Raw genomic sequence first — 19,885 nt, 5'->3', positions numbered from 1 at the left:
TAATAATAATGTTGGTATTCGTTAAGCGCTTACTATGTGCAAAGCACTGTTCTAAGCACTGGGGAGGATGCAAGGTGATGAGGTTGTCCCACACGGGGCTCACAGTCAATCCCCATTTTACAGATGAGGTAACTGAGGCTCAGAGAATAATAATAATAATAATGTTGGTATTCATTAAGCACTTACTATGTGCAAAGCACTGTTCTAAGCGCTGGGGAGGTTACAAGGTGATCAGGTGGTCCCACGTGGGGCTCACAGTCTTAATCCTCATTTTACAGATGAGGGAACTGAGGCACAGAGAAGTTAAGTGGCTTGCCCAAGGTCACACAGCAGACATGTGGCTGAGCAGGGATTCGAACCCATGACCTCCGACTCCCAAGCCTGCGCTCTTTTCACTGAGCCACGCTGCTTCACCTCCCTTTCCTCTTCTTCAAATCCCTTTTCCATCTTTTCCCCTAATTTTTGCCCCTTTCCCCGTCCCCTCAGAGACCCAACCATTAGGGTTCTGCTAAATCCTCACCCCCTTGTTGCCCCGTCCTCTCCTCTGTCACCCCAAGTTCATCAAGGGATGATAATAATGATAATAATGTTGGTATTTGTTAAGCGCCTACAATGTGCAAAGCACTGTTCTAAGCACTTGGGGGTTTACAAGGTGATCAGGTTGTCCTACGGGGGGGGCTCCCAGTCTTCATCCCCATTTTCCAGATGAGGGAACGGAGGCCCAGAGAAGTGACGTGACTTGCCCAAAGTCACCCAGCTGACAGTTGGCGGAGCCGGGATTTGAACCCATGACCTCGGACTCCAAAGCCCGGGCTCTTTCCACTGGGCCACGAATGCTGTCCTAACGGCAATTAAACTTTAACGGGAATCACTTCCTGTAATCACTTGAAGTGTTTAAATAATGCTAAGGAGTGGAGCCAACTTCTCATTTCGATGGGAAGCAGCGTGGCTCGGTGGAAAGAGCCCGGGCTTTGGAGTCAGAGGTCGTGGGTTCCAATCCCGACTCCGCCAATTGTCAGCTGCGTGACTTCGGGCAAGTCACTTCACTTCTCTAGGCCTCAGTGACCTCATCTGGAAAATGGGGATGAAGACTGAGAGCCCCCCGTGGGACGACCCGATCACCTTGTGAGCTCCCCAGCGCTTAGAACAGTGCTTTGCACATTGTAAGCGCTTAATAAATGCCATCACTATTATTATTAGTCAAAAGGCCTTCCAACCCCCTTCAATCGATAGCATTAGAGAAGCAGCGTGGCTCAGTGGAAAGAGCCCGGGCTTTGGAGTCAGAGGTCATGGGTTCAAATCTCAGCCCCGCCAATTGTCAGCTGTGTGACCTTGGGCAAGTCTCTGGGCCTCAGTTCTCTCATCTGTAAAATGGGGTTTAAGACTGTGAGCCCCCCGAGGGACCACCTGATCACCTTGTAACCTCCCCAGTGCTTAGCACATAGTAAGCGCTTAATAAATGCCATTATTATTATTATTTATTGAGCACCTAGGAGAGTATGGAAGAGGCCGGTTTTCCTGTCACCACCGTTTTCCAACATTCATTTGGGATCCTGCCACATTTCTCCACAGCCTTCAAGCCACGGGGGGCAGGTATCGTCTCTCTTGCTGCCGTGTACTTTCCAAGCGCTTAGTACAGTGCTCTGCACACAGTAAGTGCTCAATAAATACGACTGAGTGAATGAAGGAATGAAGAGTTGGTAGACAGAACACCTGCTCACCTCCGTCTGAGCCGTAGTCGCCGACAGTAAAGGGGCAGTTGGGAAGCTTTCTGAAGTCACAGCATTTGTTAAGCGCTTAATATGTGCCAAGCACTGTTCTAAGCGCTGGGGGGGATACAAGGTGATCAGGTGGTCCCACGGGGGGCTCGCAGTCTTCATCCCCATTCTACAGACGAGGGAACTGAGGGTCAGTGAAGTGACTTGCCCAAGATCACTCAGCAGACATGTGGCACTTGTGTAAATTTGTACGTATTTATTACTCTATTCATTTTATTAATGATGTGGATATAGCTATAATTCTGTTTATTCTGATGGTACTGACGCCCGTCTTGTTTCGTTGTCTGTCTCCCCCTTCTAGATGGCGAGCCCGTTGTTGGGTAGGGACGGTCTCTATACGTGGCCGATTTGTACTCTCCCAAGCGCTTAGTACAGCGCTCTGCGCACAGTAAGCGCTCCATAAATACGACCGAATGAATGAATAGTAGCAGCCAGGCCACAACCACCCCTTAGTGATGAACCGATGGGGTCGGAGTAAGAAAATGTTGAAAAACCCTGCAGAAATCACCCCCACCCTTTTCCCCCCATGGTCTGGTGACACATGGCCAACCCGTTTTGCTTTCTTTCGGTATTTGCTAAGCGCTTACTAAGTGCCGGGCACTGTACTAAGCGCTGGGGTAGATACAAGCTAATCAGGATGTCCCCCCTGGGGCTCACAGTTTTTGTTCCCATTTTACAGATAACCAGAGAACTCGCAAAGGTCACACGGCAGAGGCGGGATTAGAACCCAGGTCCTTCTGACTCTCCTCACCAGGCCACACTGCTCCATTTATTTCCAGGAAAGAACCACGGAAGGATTTTCCAATCAGCAGGCGTGGAGCAGCCTGGAAGTCAGAGGATCTGGGTTCTAATTCTGGCCCTGCCCAGGTGACTTTGGGCGAGTCTCTTCACTTCTCCGTGCCTCGGTTGCTTCATCTGTAAAATGGGGATTAAGTCCTGTGTGGGACAGGGACTGTGTCCAACTGCCAGGAGCAACTGAGTACAGACTGCAGTTCTTTTCTTGTCCGTATAGTAATAAGAATAATGACATTTATTAAGCGCTTACTATGTGCAAAGCACCGTTCTAAGCACTGGGGAGGTTACAAGGTGATCGGGTTGTCCCACGGGGGTGCTCACGGTCTTCATCCCCATTTTACAGATGAGGGAACTGAGGCCCAGAGAAGTTGTGACTTGCCCAAAGTCACACAGCTGACAATTGGCGGAGCCGGAATTTGAACCCATGACCTCTGACTCCAAAGTATAGTCAGTTCTGCCCAAACACATCCATTCAACTCTGCATGTTTTGGCTAGAACTCTCTTCAGGAACAGGGAATTTAGGGGACATTATTCGAACACCCAGAACCGGTTCGGGAACAGCACAGGCATTTGGGAGAAACTGTGTGAGTGAGCATTGGACACGGCAAAGACTGTAGCAAGTTTTTCCCAAAGCAGAGTTTTCCAAGTCCGCCGCCCCGACGCGAGAGGAGAAGGGAGTGTGTCGCCACGGGGGAGGGTGAGCTGGCTAAGATTTAACGTGTCATTTATAAAACTGCATTGCGGAGAAATCTAATACTTCTGGGTGCACGGTTCTTGTAGCTAATACGGCCGCAATTACGGAAAAAAATCATCTGACATAAATCCAGATCGTCGTCTGAACCAGGGCATTCGACATTTGCAAACCATGGAGCTGTCCCACCATTTTAGACTACGAACCCTGTGTGGCGCAGAGCCTTGAGTCCAACGTGAATATCTTTTAATTACCCCAGTACTTCAGCACAAAAGCAATTAATCCACGCCTCGATGTCTCATCATCATCATCAATCGTATTTATTGAGCGTATTTATCTCTCGCGACTCCCGGCTTCTGAATTTCCTTTCTGAACCGGTGCAGTGGCAGGTGGCTACCCTGAGAGTCAAGCAAGTTGTTTGGAGCGGATCGTGCTTACGGGGGCCCGCGCGGTGGGAGAATTTTTAAGCCACTGCATCCCAGATGTCATGGGACCCCCCGGGTTCGGCCGAAGTGCGTTTCTTCGCCACGTTTTGGAGAGAACCGCGGTGGCAGACGTCGGGAGCGTTTTCCAAACGACTCCTTCCTGCCCGGTTCCAGGGCAGCCCCGGGATGTGAGCGGAAATTGTCAGGAAGGTGTGAAGAGAAGCAGTGTGGCCTACTGGCTACAGCACGGGCCTCGGCGTCAGGAGGACCTGGGTTCTAGTGCCGCCGTGCCAACTTATCTCCCGTGTGACCACAGGCAAACCACTTCATTTTTCTGGGCCTCAGTTCCCTCATTTGTAAAATGGGGATTAATCAATCGTATTTATTGAGCGCTTACTGCATGCAGAGCACTGTACTAAGCACTTGGGAAGTACAAGTTGGCAACATATTAAGACAGTGAGCCCCACGTAGGACGGGGCCTGAGTCCGACCTGATCCACCCCAGCGCTCAGAACAGTGCCTGGCACGTAGTAAGCGCCTAAATACCATTAATTAAAAAAAAAACCCACACGTGCGTAGTATTCAGCACGGGGTGAGCAGAACGTTTCTTCCACCGTGAGGTCCTGTGAGAATGCAATCCCAGTGTTACGGGAGAAACGAGCGAAAATGAAAGCCAACAGTGCTCTGGTTGTTAAGGAGTTTGCAGGAGGTAAGTGGAAGGAGACTGTGAGCCCGCTGTTGGGTAGGGACCGTCTCTATATGTTGCCAACTTGTACTTCCCAAGCGCTTAGTACAGTGCTCTGCACACAGTAAGCGCTCAATAAATACGATTGAATGAATAAGGGGGAGAGGAGAGCATGCATCTGGTCCAGGAAAAGAGAGAGAAAGGAAGTTTTATTGCCCTCACCGGCCCATCCACCCCCAAAAACGGACGGCATTAAGGATTGATTCTAGGTTCCCTCCCTCTCTCCCGTTCCAGTCGACAGTCCGGCCATTTTTGGGGAGTAGGGAGGGTGAGTGGTTGGGAAAAAGGCCGGGGAAGAGCCGCAAGAAAACGTCTTTCTGCCTCCAATACCCTTCAGGGGTGTATCCCGCCGAACCGGTTGGGTTCCACCAGCCGGAGAGGAAAGCTTGCTTATCCGAGCCATCTCACTCCCCAAAAGTTAAAGACTGAACGCTCTTGTGCTGTTCTTGGTGCAGTTGCCGGGCCCGATTTTTCAGGGCCTCCGCCTTGGCGTCATCCCTCCCGACGCCGTCGCCCAGTTTGAACATTCGACTGGCGTTGGCGCAGGCCCACATGTGGCCCAAGTCGCAGGCTTTGAGCGAGTACTTCAGAGCCACGCTCATGTCCTTGGGGACCCCCGGGGCCCCTTGAAGGTAGATAGTGCTAAGATTGAAGCAGCTGGGGGCATAGTTGCCCTCGCAGGCCTTCGTATAGTAGTCCCTGGCCCGCGCGGGGTCCGGCCGGTCGTCGTTGACGTGCCCGTCGTGGGTGAGGAGGCCGACGTTGTGGCAACCGCTGATGGATTTCTTGCCCGGGTTCTCACAGGCTTTCAGGAAGCAGTCGTAAGCCGTCTTCAAACTGGGGGTCAATCCACCTGGCGGGAAAAAACACGGAGCCCCGATTTTAGGTGTAACTGTTCACAAGGACCTGCAATCATTCCCGGCCTCCAGCAGCGGAACCGGCTACAGGAGCCGTTTCGGAATGGGGAGTGGAGAGGCGAGACCCAGGAAATCCCGCCCCGCCCATCCTATCCCCTTCCAAATCCGTCGGTCCCCCCTCAATCCCGAGACCCCGCGTGCCCTGGCTCCGGGGAGGGCGCGCTTAAATCCGTCGACGTGACCCTTGTTCTCAAGCGGCTTATCAACTTACCGGGAGACGGACTCGAAATTAGTGACAAGAGGAAGTAGAGTAGAATGACTCAAGCGCTTGAGGAGGGTGGAAAGAGCGGTGAATATCCAGGTGGTTAGGTGGGAGGAAAGGGTGTGGAGATCAGGAAAGGTTTCCTGGAGAAGACGGGACAGCAGAAGGGCCGGGAGGACGGAGAGGGCAGTGACCTGCCGGATAGGAAGGGGGACCAGATGGGAGAATTCAGTGGCTGCGGGGGAGATAATAATAATAATAATGATGGCATTTATTAAGCGTTTACTATGTGCAAAGCACTGTTCTAGTGCCCTGGTTCTCCTGAAAGCAACAGACCCCGCAGCTGGGGGCAGTGAAAGAAGTAAGTGGATAAGTAGCAGAGGGGAGCTGACTGAACACCTCAAAGCCAACCGACCGGGGTTTCTGCTCGGTGTGGAGAGGAACGGGAAACGCCTGGAGGTTTTTCAGGAGCTGGAGGCATTCCGAGTACTTTCCTGATGGATGGCGAGAGTGGCGATGACCATTCACTTAAGCGGTGCTGGCCGCGCTGCTGGGCACCACTCTACTGAGCACTTACTGTGTGCCAAGCACTGTACTAAGGACTTGGGAGAGTACAATATAATAGAGGTGGTAGACACATTCTCTGCCCACAGTCCAGAGTCTAGAAGGGGAGACAGACATTAATATAAAGAAATTGCAGCTACGTACGTAATTGCTGTGGGGCTGAGGGAGGGGTGAATAAAGGGAGCAAATCCAATCGCAAGGGAGGCGCAGAAGGGAGCGGGAGAAAAGAAAATGAGGGCACAGTCAGGGAAGGCTCCTTGGAGGAGGTGTGCCTTCGGAGGTGGGGAGAGGTCGGATACGAAGAGGAAAGATGTCCCAGGCCGGAGGCAGGACGTGGGCGAGAGGTCAGCAGCGAGATAGACGAGGCTGAGGTAAACAGGATGGCGTTAGAGGAGCCAAGTCGGTGGGCCGGGTTGTTTAAGGAGAGCGGTGAGGTAGGTGAGGTGCCACATTGTACTTCCCAAACGCTTAGTACAGTGCTCTGCACACAGTAAGCGCTCAATAAATACGACTGAATGAATAGGAGGGGGCAAAGAGATTGGGTGCCCTCTTCTACCTGAGCGCTTGAAGTCGGAGATGAGGAGTTTCTGTTTGACGCGGAGGCAGGTGGGGAAACGTGGACTGAGCGTTTTTGTAGAAAAATGACGCGGGCGGCAGAAGTGAAGTACAGACTGGAGTGGGGAGAGACGGGAGGCAGGGAGGTCAGCAAGGAGGCCGATACAGTTATCGAGGCAGGATAGGATAAGAGCTTGGATTCACGTGGCAGCGGTTTGGATGGAGAGGAAAGTGGCCGATCTTGGTGATGTTGTGACGGTTGAAATCGACAGGACTGAGTGACAGATTGACTACATGCGTTAAATTGGAGATAAGTCCAGGATAGCGCCAAGGTTACGGGCTTCGGAGACAGACAGGATGATGGGGCTGTCTACAGTGGCAGGAAAGTCAGGGGGCGGACATGGTTTGGCTGGGGAGGTACGGAGTTCTGCTTTAGACATGTTAAATTTGAGGTGATGGCGGGGGACATCCATGTCAAAGTGTCCTGGAGGCAGGAGGAAATGTGAGACTGCGGGGAAGGAGACGTCAGAGAGCCGAGTCTTTTCTATGCTACATCCCTCTGCGGAACAGCAGGCAGAAGATGTGTGCAGAATGGCATTTTTGCAAAATGATTCGGGCAGCAGAGTGAAGGGAGAGGAGGGGAGAGACTGGAGGCAGGGAGGTCTACGGGGAGGAGGCTGATACAATAAATTTGTATGAATTTATTACTCTATTTTATTTGTGCACATTTATTCTATTTATTTTATTTTGTTAATATGTTTTGTTTTGTTCTCTGTCTCCCCCTTCTAGACTGTGAGCCCACTGTTGGGTAGGGACCATCTCTATATGTTGCCAACCTGTACTTCCCAAGTGCTTAGTACAGTGCTTTGCACACAGTAAGCCCTCAATAAATACGATTGAATGAATGAATGATACAGTAATAATAATAATGATAGCATTTATTAAGCACTTACTATGGGCCAAACCCTGTTCTAAGCGCTGGGGAGGTTACAATAATAATAATGAAAGCATTTATTAAGCGCTTACTATGTGCCAAGCACTGTTCTAAGTGCTGGGGAGGTTAAAAGGTGATCAGGTTGTCCCAATGGGGGGCTCACCAGTCTTAACCCCCCTTTTACAGATGAGGTCACTGAGGCCCGGAGAAGTTAAGTGACTTACCCAAAGTCACACAGTCGAGGGAACTGTCCCGTTCTCAGGCCAGGACAGCACCCGGACCAGCGCGGTGGCCGTTGGGATGGAGAGGAAGGGGTGGATTACAGCGCTTTGCACACAGTAAGCGCTCAATAAATACGATTGATTGATTGGATTCTGCGAAGGTCGTGGAAGTAGAAATGAGAGAATCTGGCCACTGAAGTTGAAAGAGGGAACAGCGGGAGGATAAGGCCACGCTTAAGGGCTTGGGAGACAGGGAGAATGGTTGCCTTGCCAACCGGGATGGGAAAGTTAGGTGGAGAGGATTTGGAAGGGAAGACGAGGGGCTCAGTTTTGGACACGAGGGGCTTGAGGTGCCGGCAGGACAACCATGTAGACATGTCCTGGAGATGGGAGGGAACGGGATACTGCAGAGGAGTCGAGGATGGAGGCGGTTTGGGCAGCCGAGGGAGCAAGCAGAGCCTGAAAAGAGATGGGGAGCCAGAACGGGCCTTGAGGGTCACCCACAAAAGGGGATGGGAGGCAGGGGAAGGGCTGGCAAGAGACGGAAAAGGAGCTGCCAGAGGGGACGCAGAGCCAGTGGGAACTGTGTCCGTGAGATAAGGTTAGAGAACATCTTTCCCCGACCAGCTCCCTGGAGCGGAATGGGAGAAGGCAAGACCTTTTTACAAGGGAACGGAAGGAGGAACGAGAGAGGAAGTGAGGCAAGTGGGAGGCTTTCTGCTAAGCTGACTTTCCGGATGAAACGACTGTCACCTCCCCCACCCCTATCGGTTTCGAGGGGCAGAAAATGAACTTTTCTAAGAAGATGAAACTGTCTGTTCTGGCCCGCAGGTGCCCCAGCTTAAACGGCCCCTCCCGCGCCCACCACCCAGACGTTATTTTTACACACCACACCCACAGAGCTTCAGGTAGTAATAACTCAGCCACAAGTCTTAGCCGCGCATCCGTCTGCTTAACCAGAGGAAAGGAAAACGCTCACCAACATCTAAAGTTCTCTCGTCTGCCAAGTGCTCTCAGTTGGGCCATGGCCGTTCTCAATTTATTCATCTGCCCCCCCTCACTGTAAATATTTTTCTGTCGGTTTCTGCCCCTTAGAACTGATGCTCCCTAAGGGCAGGGAACGCGTCACTTTCTTGCTCTGGGCTTCCGAGCGCCGGGTGTAATTCGCCACGCCGAGCGACCCCTCGCCGGACGTTACTTCCTACCGGCCGAACACGGCGGGCGGGCCCGATCCCGGCTCACCTTTTCCCGTCACATAATACATTCCGAGTTTATAGCAGCTATCGGTATAATGGTTTTCCTCACAGTTGAACTTCAGCACTTTGGCCGCTTCGTCGAAGTTCTTCTTGATTGCTTCCAAATAATCCACCAGCCGATGACACCCTTCGGGGGAAGCGGGAAGAGAGAAATCAATTTCTGCCACATTTCGAGGGACAGGGCCCGCCTCTGATTCCTACTTTCCTGGCGCTCAGTACAATGGACTGCTCACAGTAAGCGCTTAATCCATGCAATTACTATAAGGGTGGATTCCTGCTAGGATGTGGCTGTTTCCACATTGCTCCTGAGGTACTTTACTTCATCTCCCAGCTCAATACTCTGAATTGTCTGCGAAATGAGTTTTCAGGAACGTGTGTAACACAGTTTATTACTTTGCAGTTTACCAATGTGATGTTGGTGTCTATTTAAAGAGTCACAGGTGAATAATAATAATGGTACTTGTTAAGTACTTACTATTTACAGACTCTGTACTAAGTGCTGGGGAAGATCAAAGCAAATCGCAATGGGCACAGTCCCCTGCCCACGTTGGGCTCGCAGTCTCAATCCCCATTTTACGGAGGAGGGAACTGAGGCACAGAGAAGGGACTTGTCCAAGGACACACAGCAGACAAGTGGCGGAGCTGGGATTAGAGTTCACGCGCTTCCGACTCGCAGACTCCATCCACTCCATCCTGCTCTTCGCACGAGTAAAGAAACGGAATGAGAGTAGGAATTAACACGTGAAAGACGAGGCCCGGAAATGAAATGAGTTAATGGCCGAGGGGGAGAGAAGAAAAACGTAACCAGCCTAGGCCACGCCTAAAACACTGATACTGATACTTTCCCCAACCTATTCCAAAATACCAATTCACCACCAATCCTGGTTTCCTTCTGACCATTTTTCATTTAATTTGTAACTGCTTTTGGAACACCGTGGGTGGGGGACTGTCTCTACCTCCTGCTGAACTGTACTTCCCAAGCGCTTCGTACAGTAAGCGCTCAATAAGTAAGACTGAATGAACGAATTGCACTGATCAATCTATTAATCAGTGGGACTTACTGAGCGACTGTGCAGAACACTTTACCCCTCTAGGCCGTAAACTTGATGCGGGCAGGGAACGGGTCTACGGACTCTGTGATGGTGTACGCTCCGAAGTGCTTAGTACGTGGAAATAAATACAGCTAGGGGAACGGGCGGGGTATAAGAATTTGTACATCAGTGCTGTGGGGTGAAAAACAAGGGCTTCACGGGTACAGAGCCAAATGTTTAAGCTCTGTAGAAGGGAGGAGTAGGAGAAATGAGGAAAATCCTCTTGGAAGAGGTGCGATTTTAGGAGGGCTTTGAAAGAGGGGAAAGTGGCTGAGAGCCAAAGTTGACTCGAAGCATACTAACTTTCAAGACCCCCCCGACTATTTTGTGGGAACCACGGCACAAAATAATCTGCAGTTAGCTCAGCAAAATCTAGAACCCTTCTCTCGTTAAATCAGGCAAGTAAATTTGCGGAATTCACGCACTGTTCGCAAGACTTTCTGAATCCCTCCGGACGTCCTCCTGAAATCACTGTTTGCCACCAAGAGCAGAACGGCCAGGCGGAAAGAGCGCGGGTCTGGGGGTTGGAGGACCTGGGTTCTAATCCTGACTCTGTCGCTTTTCTGCTGTGTGACTCTGGGCAAGTTACATCTCTGGGCCTCAGTTCCCTCATCTGTAAAATGGGGATTAAGACGTGAGCCCTATGTGGGACAGGGACTGCGCCCAACCCTATCTGCTTGTATCCGCTCCAGCGCTTAGTACGGTGCCTGGCACATAGTAAGCTCTTAAGAGAAGCAGCGTGGCTCCGCGGAAAGAGCCGGGGCTTGGGAGTTGGATGACATGGGTTCTAATTCCGGCTCCGCCACTTGTCAGCTGTGTGACCATGGGCAAGTCACTTAACTTCTCTGGGCCTCAGTGACCTCATCTGTAAAACGGGGATGAAGACTGTGAGCCCCACGCGGGACAACTTGATGACCTTGTATTCCCCCCAGCGCTTAGAACAGTGCTTTGCACATAGTAAGCACTTAACAAATACCATTATTATTATTATTATTAACAAATGCTATTATTATTATTGTATCCCCCCAGCGCTTAGAACAGTGCTCGGCACATAATAAGCGCTTAACAAATGTTGTCATTATTGTTATTATTATTGTATCTACCCCAGCGCTTAGAAAAGTGCTTTGCACATAGTAAGCACTTAACAAATACCATCATTATTATTATTATTGTATCTCCCCCAGCACTTACAACAGTGCTCGGCACATAGTAAGCGCTTAACAAATGCCATCATTATTGTTATTATTACTGTATCTCCCCCAGCGCTTAGAAAGGTGCTCAGCACATAGTAAGTGCTTAACAAATGCCATTATCATTATCATTATTATTATTATTATTATTGTACCTCCCCCGGCACCTAGAACAGTGCTCGGCACATATTAAGTGCTTAACAAATGTCATCATCATTATTATTATTACTGTATCTCCCCCAGCGCTTAGAAAAGTGCTCGGCACATAGTAAGTGCTTAACAAATACCATCATCATTATTATTATTGTATCTCCCCCACTGCTTAGAAAAGTGCTCGGCACATAGTAAGCGCTTAACAAATACCATCATCATTATTATTATTGTATCTACCCCAGCGCTTAGAACAGTGTTCTGCGCATAGTAAGTGCTTAACAAATGCCATCATTATTCTTGTTTTAATTGTATCTAACCCAGTGCTTAGAACAGTGCTTCGCCCATAGTAAGCGCTTAACAAAAGCCATCATTATTATTATTATGTACCTCCCCCAGCGCTTAGAACAGCGCTCGGCACATAGCAAGTGCTTAACAAATGCCACCATTATTATTATCATTATTATTATTGTACCTGCCCCAGCACTTAGAACAGTGTTCAGCACATGGTAAGCGCTTAACAAATGCTGCCATTATTATTATTATTAATATATCTACCCCAGCACTTAGAACAGTGCTTTGCCCATAGTAAGCACTTAATAAATACCATCATTATTCTTATTATTGTATCTCCCCCAGGGCTTAGAATAGTGCTTTGCACATAGTAAGCGCTTAACACATGCCATCATTATTACTATTATTGTATCTCCCCCAGCGCTTAGAACAGTACTTTGCACATAGTAAGTGCTTAATAAATGCCATCATTATTAATATTATTGTCATATCTTCCCCAGCGCTTAGAACAGTGCTCGGCACATAGTAAGTGCTTAACAAATGCCATTATTATTATTATTATTGTACCTCCCCCAGTGCTTAGAATAGTGTTCGGCAGGAAGTAAGCGCTTAACAAATGCCGCCATTATTATTATTATTATTATTATTATTTACCCCAGCACTTAGTGCTTTGCCCATAGTAAGCGCTTAACACATACCGTCATTATTATTATTATTGTATCTCCCCCAGGGCTTAGAACAGTGCTTTGCACATAGTAAGCGCTTAACACATGCCGTCATTATTACTATTATTGTATCTCCCCCAGCGCTTAGAACAGTGCTTCACGCACAGTAAGCACTTAATAAATGCCATCATTATTATTATTGTTGTATCTTCCCCAGCGCTTAGAACAGTGCTCAGCACATAGTAAGCACTTAACAAATATTAATTACTAAGATTATTCCCACATATCATAGTGATTATTATTATTCTTCATAAATATTGTAATTATTAGTGTCTGCTGGGTGACCTTGGGCAGTCCCTTTGGTTCTCTGAGCCTCAGTTTCCCCTTCTGTAAAAGGGGGGGGATAGATGAGAAGCAGCGTGGCTCCGTGGAAAGAGCCCGGGCTTTGGAGTCAAGAGGTCGTGGGTTCAAATCCTAGCTCCATCAACTGTCAGCTGTATGACTTTGGGCAAGTCACTTGAGTTCTCTGGGCCTCAGTTCCCTCATCTGTAAAATGAGGATGAAAACTGTGAGCCCCTCGTGGGACAACCTGGTCACCTTGTACCCTCCCCAGCGCTTAGATAAGTGCTTAGCACACAGTAAGCGATTAAGAAATACCATTATTATTATTATTATTATTATTATTTTTATGAGAAGCAGCGTGGCTCAGTGGGAAGAGCCCGGGCTTGGGAGTCAGAGGTCATGGGTTCTAATCCCGACTCTGCCAACTGTCAGCTGTGTGACAATGGGCATGTCACTTCACTTCTCTGAGCCTCAGTGAGCTCATCTGTAAAATGGGGAAGAAGACTGTGAGCCAACTGTGGGACAACCTGATCACCTTGAAACCTCCCCAGCGCTTAGAGCAGTGCTTGGCACATAGTAAGTGCCTAACAATTACCATCATTATTATTATTATGAGAAGCAGTGTGGCTCAGTGGGAAGAGCCCAGGCTTGGGAGTCAGAGGTCACGGGTTCAAATCCCAGCTCCGACAACTGTCAGCTGTGTGACAATGGGCACGTCACTTCAATTCTCTGTGCCTCAGTGGCCTCATCTGGAAAATGGGGATGAAGACTGGGAGCCCCCCATGGGACAACCTAATCACCTTGTAACCTCCCCAGCACTTAGAACAGTGCTTGGCACGTATTAAGCGCTTAATAAATGCCATCATTAAACCAGCGTGGCTCAGTGGAAAGAGCCCGGGCTTGGGAGTCAGAGGTCACGGGTTCAAATCCCAGCTCCGACAATGTCAGCTGTGTGACTTTGGGCAAGTCACTTCACTGCTCTGGGCCTCAGTTTCCTCATCTGTAAAATGGGGAAGAAGACTGTGAGCCCCCTGTGGGACAACCTGATCACCTTGTAACCTCCTCAGCGCTTAGAATAGTGCTTGGCACATGGTTAGCGCTTAACAAATACCATTATTATTATTATTATTATTACGAGAAGCAGCGTGGCTCAGTGGAAAGAGCCCAGACTTGGGAGTCAGAGGTCATGGGTTCAAATTCTGGCTCTGTGTGACTTTGGGCAAGTCACTTCACTTCTCCGTGCTTCAGTGACCTCATCTGGAAAATGGGGATTAAGACTGTGAGCCCCAAGTGGGACAACCTGATCACCTTGTAACCTCCCCAGCGCTTAAAACAGTGCTTGGCAAATAGTAAGCGCTTAATAAATGTCATCATCGTGATTATTAGTGGTAGTAGGCGCTTAACAAATGCCATCATTATTATTATGAAATGGGGATGAAGACGGTGAATCCCCTGTGGGACAACCTGATCACCTTGTAACCTCCCCAGTGCTTAGAACAGTGCTTGGCACATAGTAAGCGCTTAATAAATGCTGTTATTATTACCTCAGTTCCCTCATCTATAAAAGGGGGGTGAAGAATGTGAGGGACAACCCGAGGGACAACCCGATCACCTTGTAACCTCCCCAGCGCTTAGAACAGCGCCTGACACATAGTAAAGGTTAGCAGATGTCACCGTCATTATTATCAGTAGTAGTAGGCACTTAACAAATGCCATCATTATTATTATGAAATGGGGATGAAGACAGTGAGTCCCCCGTGGGACAACCTGATCACCTTGTAACCTCCCCAGCGCTTAGAACAGCGATTGGCACATAGTAAGTGCTTAGTAAATGCCATCATTATTACCTCAGTTCCCTCATCTATACAAGGGGGATGAAGACTGTGAGCCGCCCAAGGGACAACCCGATCACCTTGTAACCTCCCCAGCGCTTAGGACAGTGCTTGGCACATAGTAAGTGCTTAATAAATGCCATCATTATTACCTCAGTTCCCTCATCGTCAAAAGGGGGGTGAAGACTGTGAGCCCCCCGAGGGACAACCTGATCACCTTATAACCTCCCCAGCGCTTAGAACAGCGCTTGACACATAGTAAAGGTTAACAAATGTCACTGTCATTATTATTAGTAGTAGTAGGCACTTAACATATGCCATCATTATTACTATGAAATGGGGATGAAGACGGTGAGTCCCCTGTGGGACAACCTGATCACCTTGTAACCTCCCCAGCGCTTAGAACAGTGCTTGGCGCATAGTAAGCGCTTCATAAATGCCATCATCATCATCAGTATGAGTAGTAGGCAATTAACAAATTCATTCATTCATTCAATCGTATTTACTGAGCGCTTACTGTGTGCAGAGCACTGCACTAAGCGCTTGGGAAGTACAAGTTGCCATTCACTATTATTATGAAATGGGGATGAAGACGGTGAGTCCCCCGTGGGATGACCTGATCACCTTGTAACCTCCCCAGCGCTTAGAACAGTGCTTGGCGCATAGTAAGCGCTTCATAAATGCCATCATCATCATCATCAGTATTAGTAGTAGGCAATTAACAAATTCATTCATTCATTCAATCGTATTTACTGAGCGCTTACTGTGTGCAGAGCACTGTACTAAGCGCTTGGGAAGTACAAGTTGCCATTCACTATTATTATGAAATGGGGATGAAGACTGGGAGCCCCCCGTGGGACAACCTGATCACCCTGTAACCTCCCCAGCGCTTACAAAAGTGCTTGGCACATAGTAAACGCTTCATAAATGACATCATCATCATCAGTATTAGTAGTAGGCAATTAACAAATTCAATCATTCATTCAATCGTATTTACTGAGCGCTTACTGTGTGCACAGCACTGTACTAAGCGCTTGGGAAGTACAAGTTGCCATTCACTATTATTATGAAATGGGGATGAAGACTGGGAGCCCCCCGTGGGACGACCTGATCACCCTGCAACCTCCCCAGCGCTTAGAACAGTGCTTGGCACATAGTAAGCGCTTAACAAATGCCATCATTGTTGCCAACTTGTGCTTAGTCCAGTGCTCTGCACACAGTAAGCGCTCAATAAATACGACTGAATGAATGAATGATTATTACCTCAGTTCCCTCATCTATAAAAGGGGGGTGAAGACTGCGAGCCCCCCGAGGGACAACCAGGTCACCTTGTAACCTCCCCAGCGCTTAGAACAGCGCTTGGCACATAGTAAGCGCTTAACAAATACCATCACTGTTGCCAACTTGTGCTTAGTCCAGTGCTCTGCACACAGTAAGCGCACAATAAATGACTGACTGAATGAATGAATGATTATTACCTCAGTTCCCTCATCTATAAAAGGGGGATGAAGACTGTGATATGCCCGAGGGCCAGCCCGGTCACCTTGTAACCTCCCCAGCGCTTAGAACAGTGCTTGGCACATAGTAAGCGCTTAATACCACCATTGTTGCCAACTTGTGCTTAGTCCAGTGCTCTGCACACAGTAAGCGCTCAATAACTACGACTGAATGAATGAATGAATGAATGATTATTACCTCAGTTCCCTCATCTATAAAAGGGGGATGAAGACCGTGATATGCCCGAGGGCCAGCCCGGTCACCTTGTAACCTCCCCAGTGCTTAGAACAGTGCTTGGCACATAGTAAGCGCTTAACAAATACCATCATCGTTGCCAACTTGTGCTTAGTCCAGTGCTCTGCACACAGTAAGCGCACAATAAATGACTGACTGAATGAATGAATGATTATTACCTCAGTTCCCTCATCTATAAAAGGGGGATGAAGACTGTGAGCCCCCCGAGGACCAGCCCGATCCCCTTGTAACCTCCCCAGCGCTTAGAACAGTGCTTGGCACATAGTAAGCGCTTAACAAATACCATCATTGTTGCCAACTTGTGCTTAGTCCAGTGCTCTGCACACAGTAAGCGCTCAATAACTACGACTGAATGAATGAATGATTATTACCTCAGTTCCCTCATCTATAAAAGGGGGATGAAGACCGTGATATGCCCGAGGGCCAGCCCGATCCCCTTGTAACCTCCCCAGTGCTTAGAACAGTGCTTGGCACATAGTAAGCGCTTAACAAATACCATCACCGTTGCCAACTTGTGCTTAGTCCAGTGCTCTGCACACAGTAAGTGCTCAATAACTACGACTGAACGAATGAATGATTATTACCTCAGTTCCCTCATCTATAAAAGGGGGGTGAAGACTGCGAGCCCCCCGAGGGCCAGCCCGATCCCCTTGTAACCTCCCCAGCGCTTAGAACAGTGCTTGGCACATAGTAAGCGCTTAATACCATCATTGTTGCCAACTTGTGCTTAGTCCAGTGCTCTGCACACAGTAAGCGCTCAATAAATACGACTGAATGAATGAATGAATGATTATTACCTCAGTTCCCTCATCTATAAAAGGGGGATGAAGACTGGGAGCCCCCCGAGGGCCAGCCCGATCCCCTTGTAACCTCCCCAGCGCTTAGAACAGTGCTTGGCACATAGTAAGCGCTTAATAAATGCCATCATCGTTGCCAACTTGTGCTTAGTCCAGTGCTCTGCACACAGTAAGCGCTCAATAAATATGAATGAATGAATGATTATTACCTCAGTTCCCTCATCTATAAAAGGGGGGGTGAAGACTGTGAGCCCCCCGAGGGACAACCCGGTCACCTTGTAACCTCCCCAGCGCTTAGAACAGCGCTTGGCACATAGTAGGCGCTTAATACCATCATTGTTGCCAACTTGTGCTTAGTCCAGTGCTCTGCACACAGTAAGCGCTCAATAAATACGACTGAATGAATGAATGATTATTACCTCAGTTCCCTCATCTATAAAAGGGGGGTGAAGACTGCGAGCCCCCCGAGGGCCAGCCCAGTCACCTTGTAACCTCCCCAGCGCTTAGAACAGCGCTTGGCACATAGTAAGCGCTTAATACCATCATTGTTGCCAACTTGTGCTTAGTCCAGTGCTCTGCACACAGTAAGCGCTCAATAAACACGACTGAATGAATGAATGATTATTACCTCAGTTCCCTCATCTATAAAAGGGGGGTGAAGACTGTGAGCCCCCCGAGGGCCAGCCCGATCCCCTTGCAACCTCCCCAGCGCTTAGAACAGCGCTTGGCACATAGTAAGTGCTTAACAAATGCCATCATCGTTGCCAACTTGTGCTTAGTCCAGTGCTCTGCACACAGTAAGCGCTCAATAAATATGAATGAATGAATGATTATTACCTCAGTTCCCTCATCTATAAAAGGGGGGTGAAGACTGTGAGCGCCCCGAGGGACAACCCGGTCACCTTGTAACCTCCCCAGCGCTTAGAACAGCGCTTGGCACATAGTAGGCGCTTAATACCATCATTGTTGCCAACTTGTGCTTAGTCCAGTGCTCTGCACACAGTAAGTGCTCAATAACTACGACTGAACGAATGAATGATTATTACCTCAGTTCCCTCATCTATAAAAGGGGGGTGAAGACTGCGAGCCCCCCGAGGGCCAGCCTGATCCCCTTGTAACCTCCCCAGCGCTTAGAACAGCGCTTGGCACATAGTAAGCGCTTAACAAATACCATCATCGTCGCCAACTTGTGCTTAGTCCAGTGCTCTGCACACAGTAAGCGCACAATAAATGACTGACTGAATGAATGAATGATTATTACCTCAGTTCCCTCATCTATAAAAGGGGGGTGAAGACTGTGAGCCCCCCGAGGGCCAGCCCGATCCCCTTGCAACCTCCCCAGCGCTTAGAACAGCGCTTGGCACATAGTAAGTGCTTAACAAATGCCATCATCGTTGCCAACTTGTGCTTAGTCCAGTGCTCTGCACACAGTAAGCGCTCAATAAATATGAATGAATGAATGATTATTACCTCAGTTCCCTCATCTATAAAAGGGGGATGAAGACTGGGAGCCCGATCCCCTTGTAACCTCCCCAGCGCTTAGCACAGCGCTTGGCACACAGTAGGCGCTTGGTAAATGCCGTCATCATCGCTATTATTCTAATTATGACTCGCTGTGGTCCCTGAGGGGCTGAGCCCGAGGCGTGACGTGAGGAGAGGACAGGGCAGACGAAGCGGGCGCCATCCGAATGGCCTCACCCTCCGGCTCGTTCTCCTTGTAGCACTGATAGTGGCCCTCGACCTCCAGGTTCTGCAAGTAGCTTTTCACCTGCTCCTCATCCTGGAAATCCACCAGGCCCGCCATGATGGCGGCGCCTCCTCCTCCTTCTCCCCCTCACGGGCTCCGCCGCGCGCATGCGCACGTCACGCACGCACGCCCGCTCACGTACGCACGCACGCACGCGTGACGTCACGACGCGGCGGGCAGGGCGGGGCCGCGCCCACAGCCCTGCAGTCATTCAGTCATCCGTAATAATAATGATAATAATAATGGTATTTGCTAAGCGCCTACTATGTGCCAAGCACTGTTCTAAGCGCTGGGGAGGTGACAAGGTGATCAGGGCGTCCCACGGGGGGCTCACAGTCTTCATCCCCATTCATTCATTCTTTTTTTAACTATTTACTAAGTGTCAAAGCACCGTGCTAAGTGATGGGGTAGACGTGGAGTAATCATTCATTCATTCAATCATCATCATCATCGATCGTATTTATTGAGCGCTCACTGTGTGCAGAGCACTGTACTAAGCGCTTGGGAAGTCCAAGTTGGCATCATAGAGAGACGGTCCCTACCCAACAGTGGGCTCACAGTCTAAAAGAGAGAGACAGAGAACAAAACCAAACATACTAACAAAATAAAATAAATAGAATAGATATGCAATTGTATTTATTGAGCGCTTAAATGAATGAATGAATGAATGAATTGAGCGCTTACCGTGTGCAGAGCACTGTACTAAGCGCTTGGGAAGTACAGATCACACTGTTCCACATTATGGCATTTTTTTAAGTATTTACTAAGTGCCAAAGCACCGTGCTAAGTGATGGGGTAGATATGAAGGAATCGTTCATTCATCCATTCAATCGTATTTATTGAGCGCTTGAATGAATGAATGAATGAATTGAGCGCTTACCGTGTGCAGAGCACTGTACTAAGCGCTTGGGAAGTACAGATCACACTGTTCCACATTATGGCA

At 48.9% G+C, this 19,885-nt stretch overlaps 1 protein-coding gene across 1 annotated transcript; it reads right to left on the bottom strand.

Moving 5' to 3' along the window:
• Positions 1–4,563: 4,563 nt before the first annotated feature.
• On the bottom strand, positions 4,564–19,017 carry LOC119945189 (cytochrome c oxidase assembly factor 7). Its single transcript, XM_038766253.1, has 3 exons — positions 18,894–19,017; positions 9,069–9,209; positions 4,564–5,286 (listed from the first exon to the last, which is right to left on the bottom strand). Exons 1-3 carry the CDS (start codon positions 18,997–18,999, stop codon positions 4,838–4,840), a joined length of 696 nt encoding a protein of 231 aa, XP_038622181.1. The 5' UTR covers positions 19,000–19,017; the 3' UTR covers positions 4,564–4,837.
• Between the last annotated feature and the right edge of the window lie 868 nt (positions 19,018–19,885).

The sequence above is a fragment of the Tachyglossus aculeatus genome, chromosome 24 (genome assembly GCF_015852505.1).
Source record: "Tachyglossus aculeatus isolate mTacAcu1 chromosome 24, mTacAcu1.pri, whole genome shotgun sequence".
In the NCBI taxonomy this organism is placed as follows: domain Eukaryota; kingdom Metazoa; phylum Chordata; class Mammalia; order Monotremata; family Tachyglossidae; genus Tachyglossus; species Tachyglossus aculeatus.
Note: the sequence above shows the minus strand (reverse complement) of the source record. Positions and strands in the feature narration are given on the sequence as shown.

Coding starts and splice junctions, on each gene's coding strand:
- LOC119945189 (XM_038766253.1), bottom strand. CDS start 18,999: ATGGCGGGCCTGGTGGATTTCCAGGATGAGGAGCAGGTGAAAAGCTAC. Junction 9,210..18,893: donor CAAGGAGAACGAGCCGGAGG/GTGAGGCCATTC, acceptor CTTCCCCCGAAG/GGTGTCATCGGCTGGTGGAT. Junction 5,287..9,068: donor GTATTATGTGACGGGAAAAG/GTGAGCCGGGAT, acceptor TTTTCCCGCCAG/GTGGATTGACCCCCAGTTTG.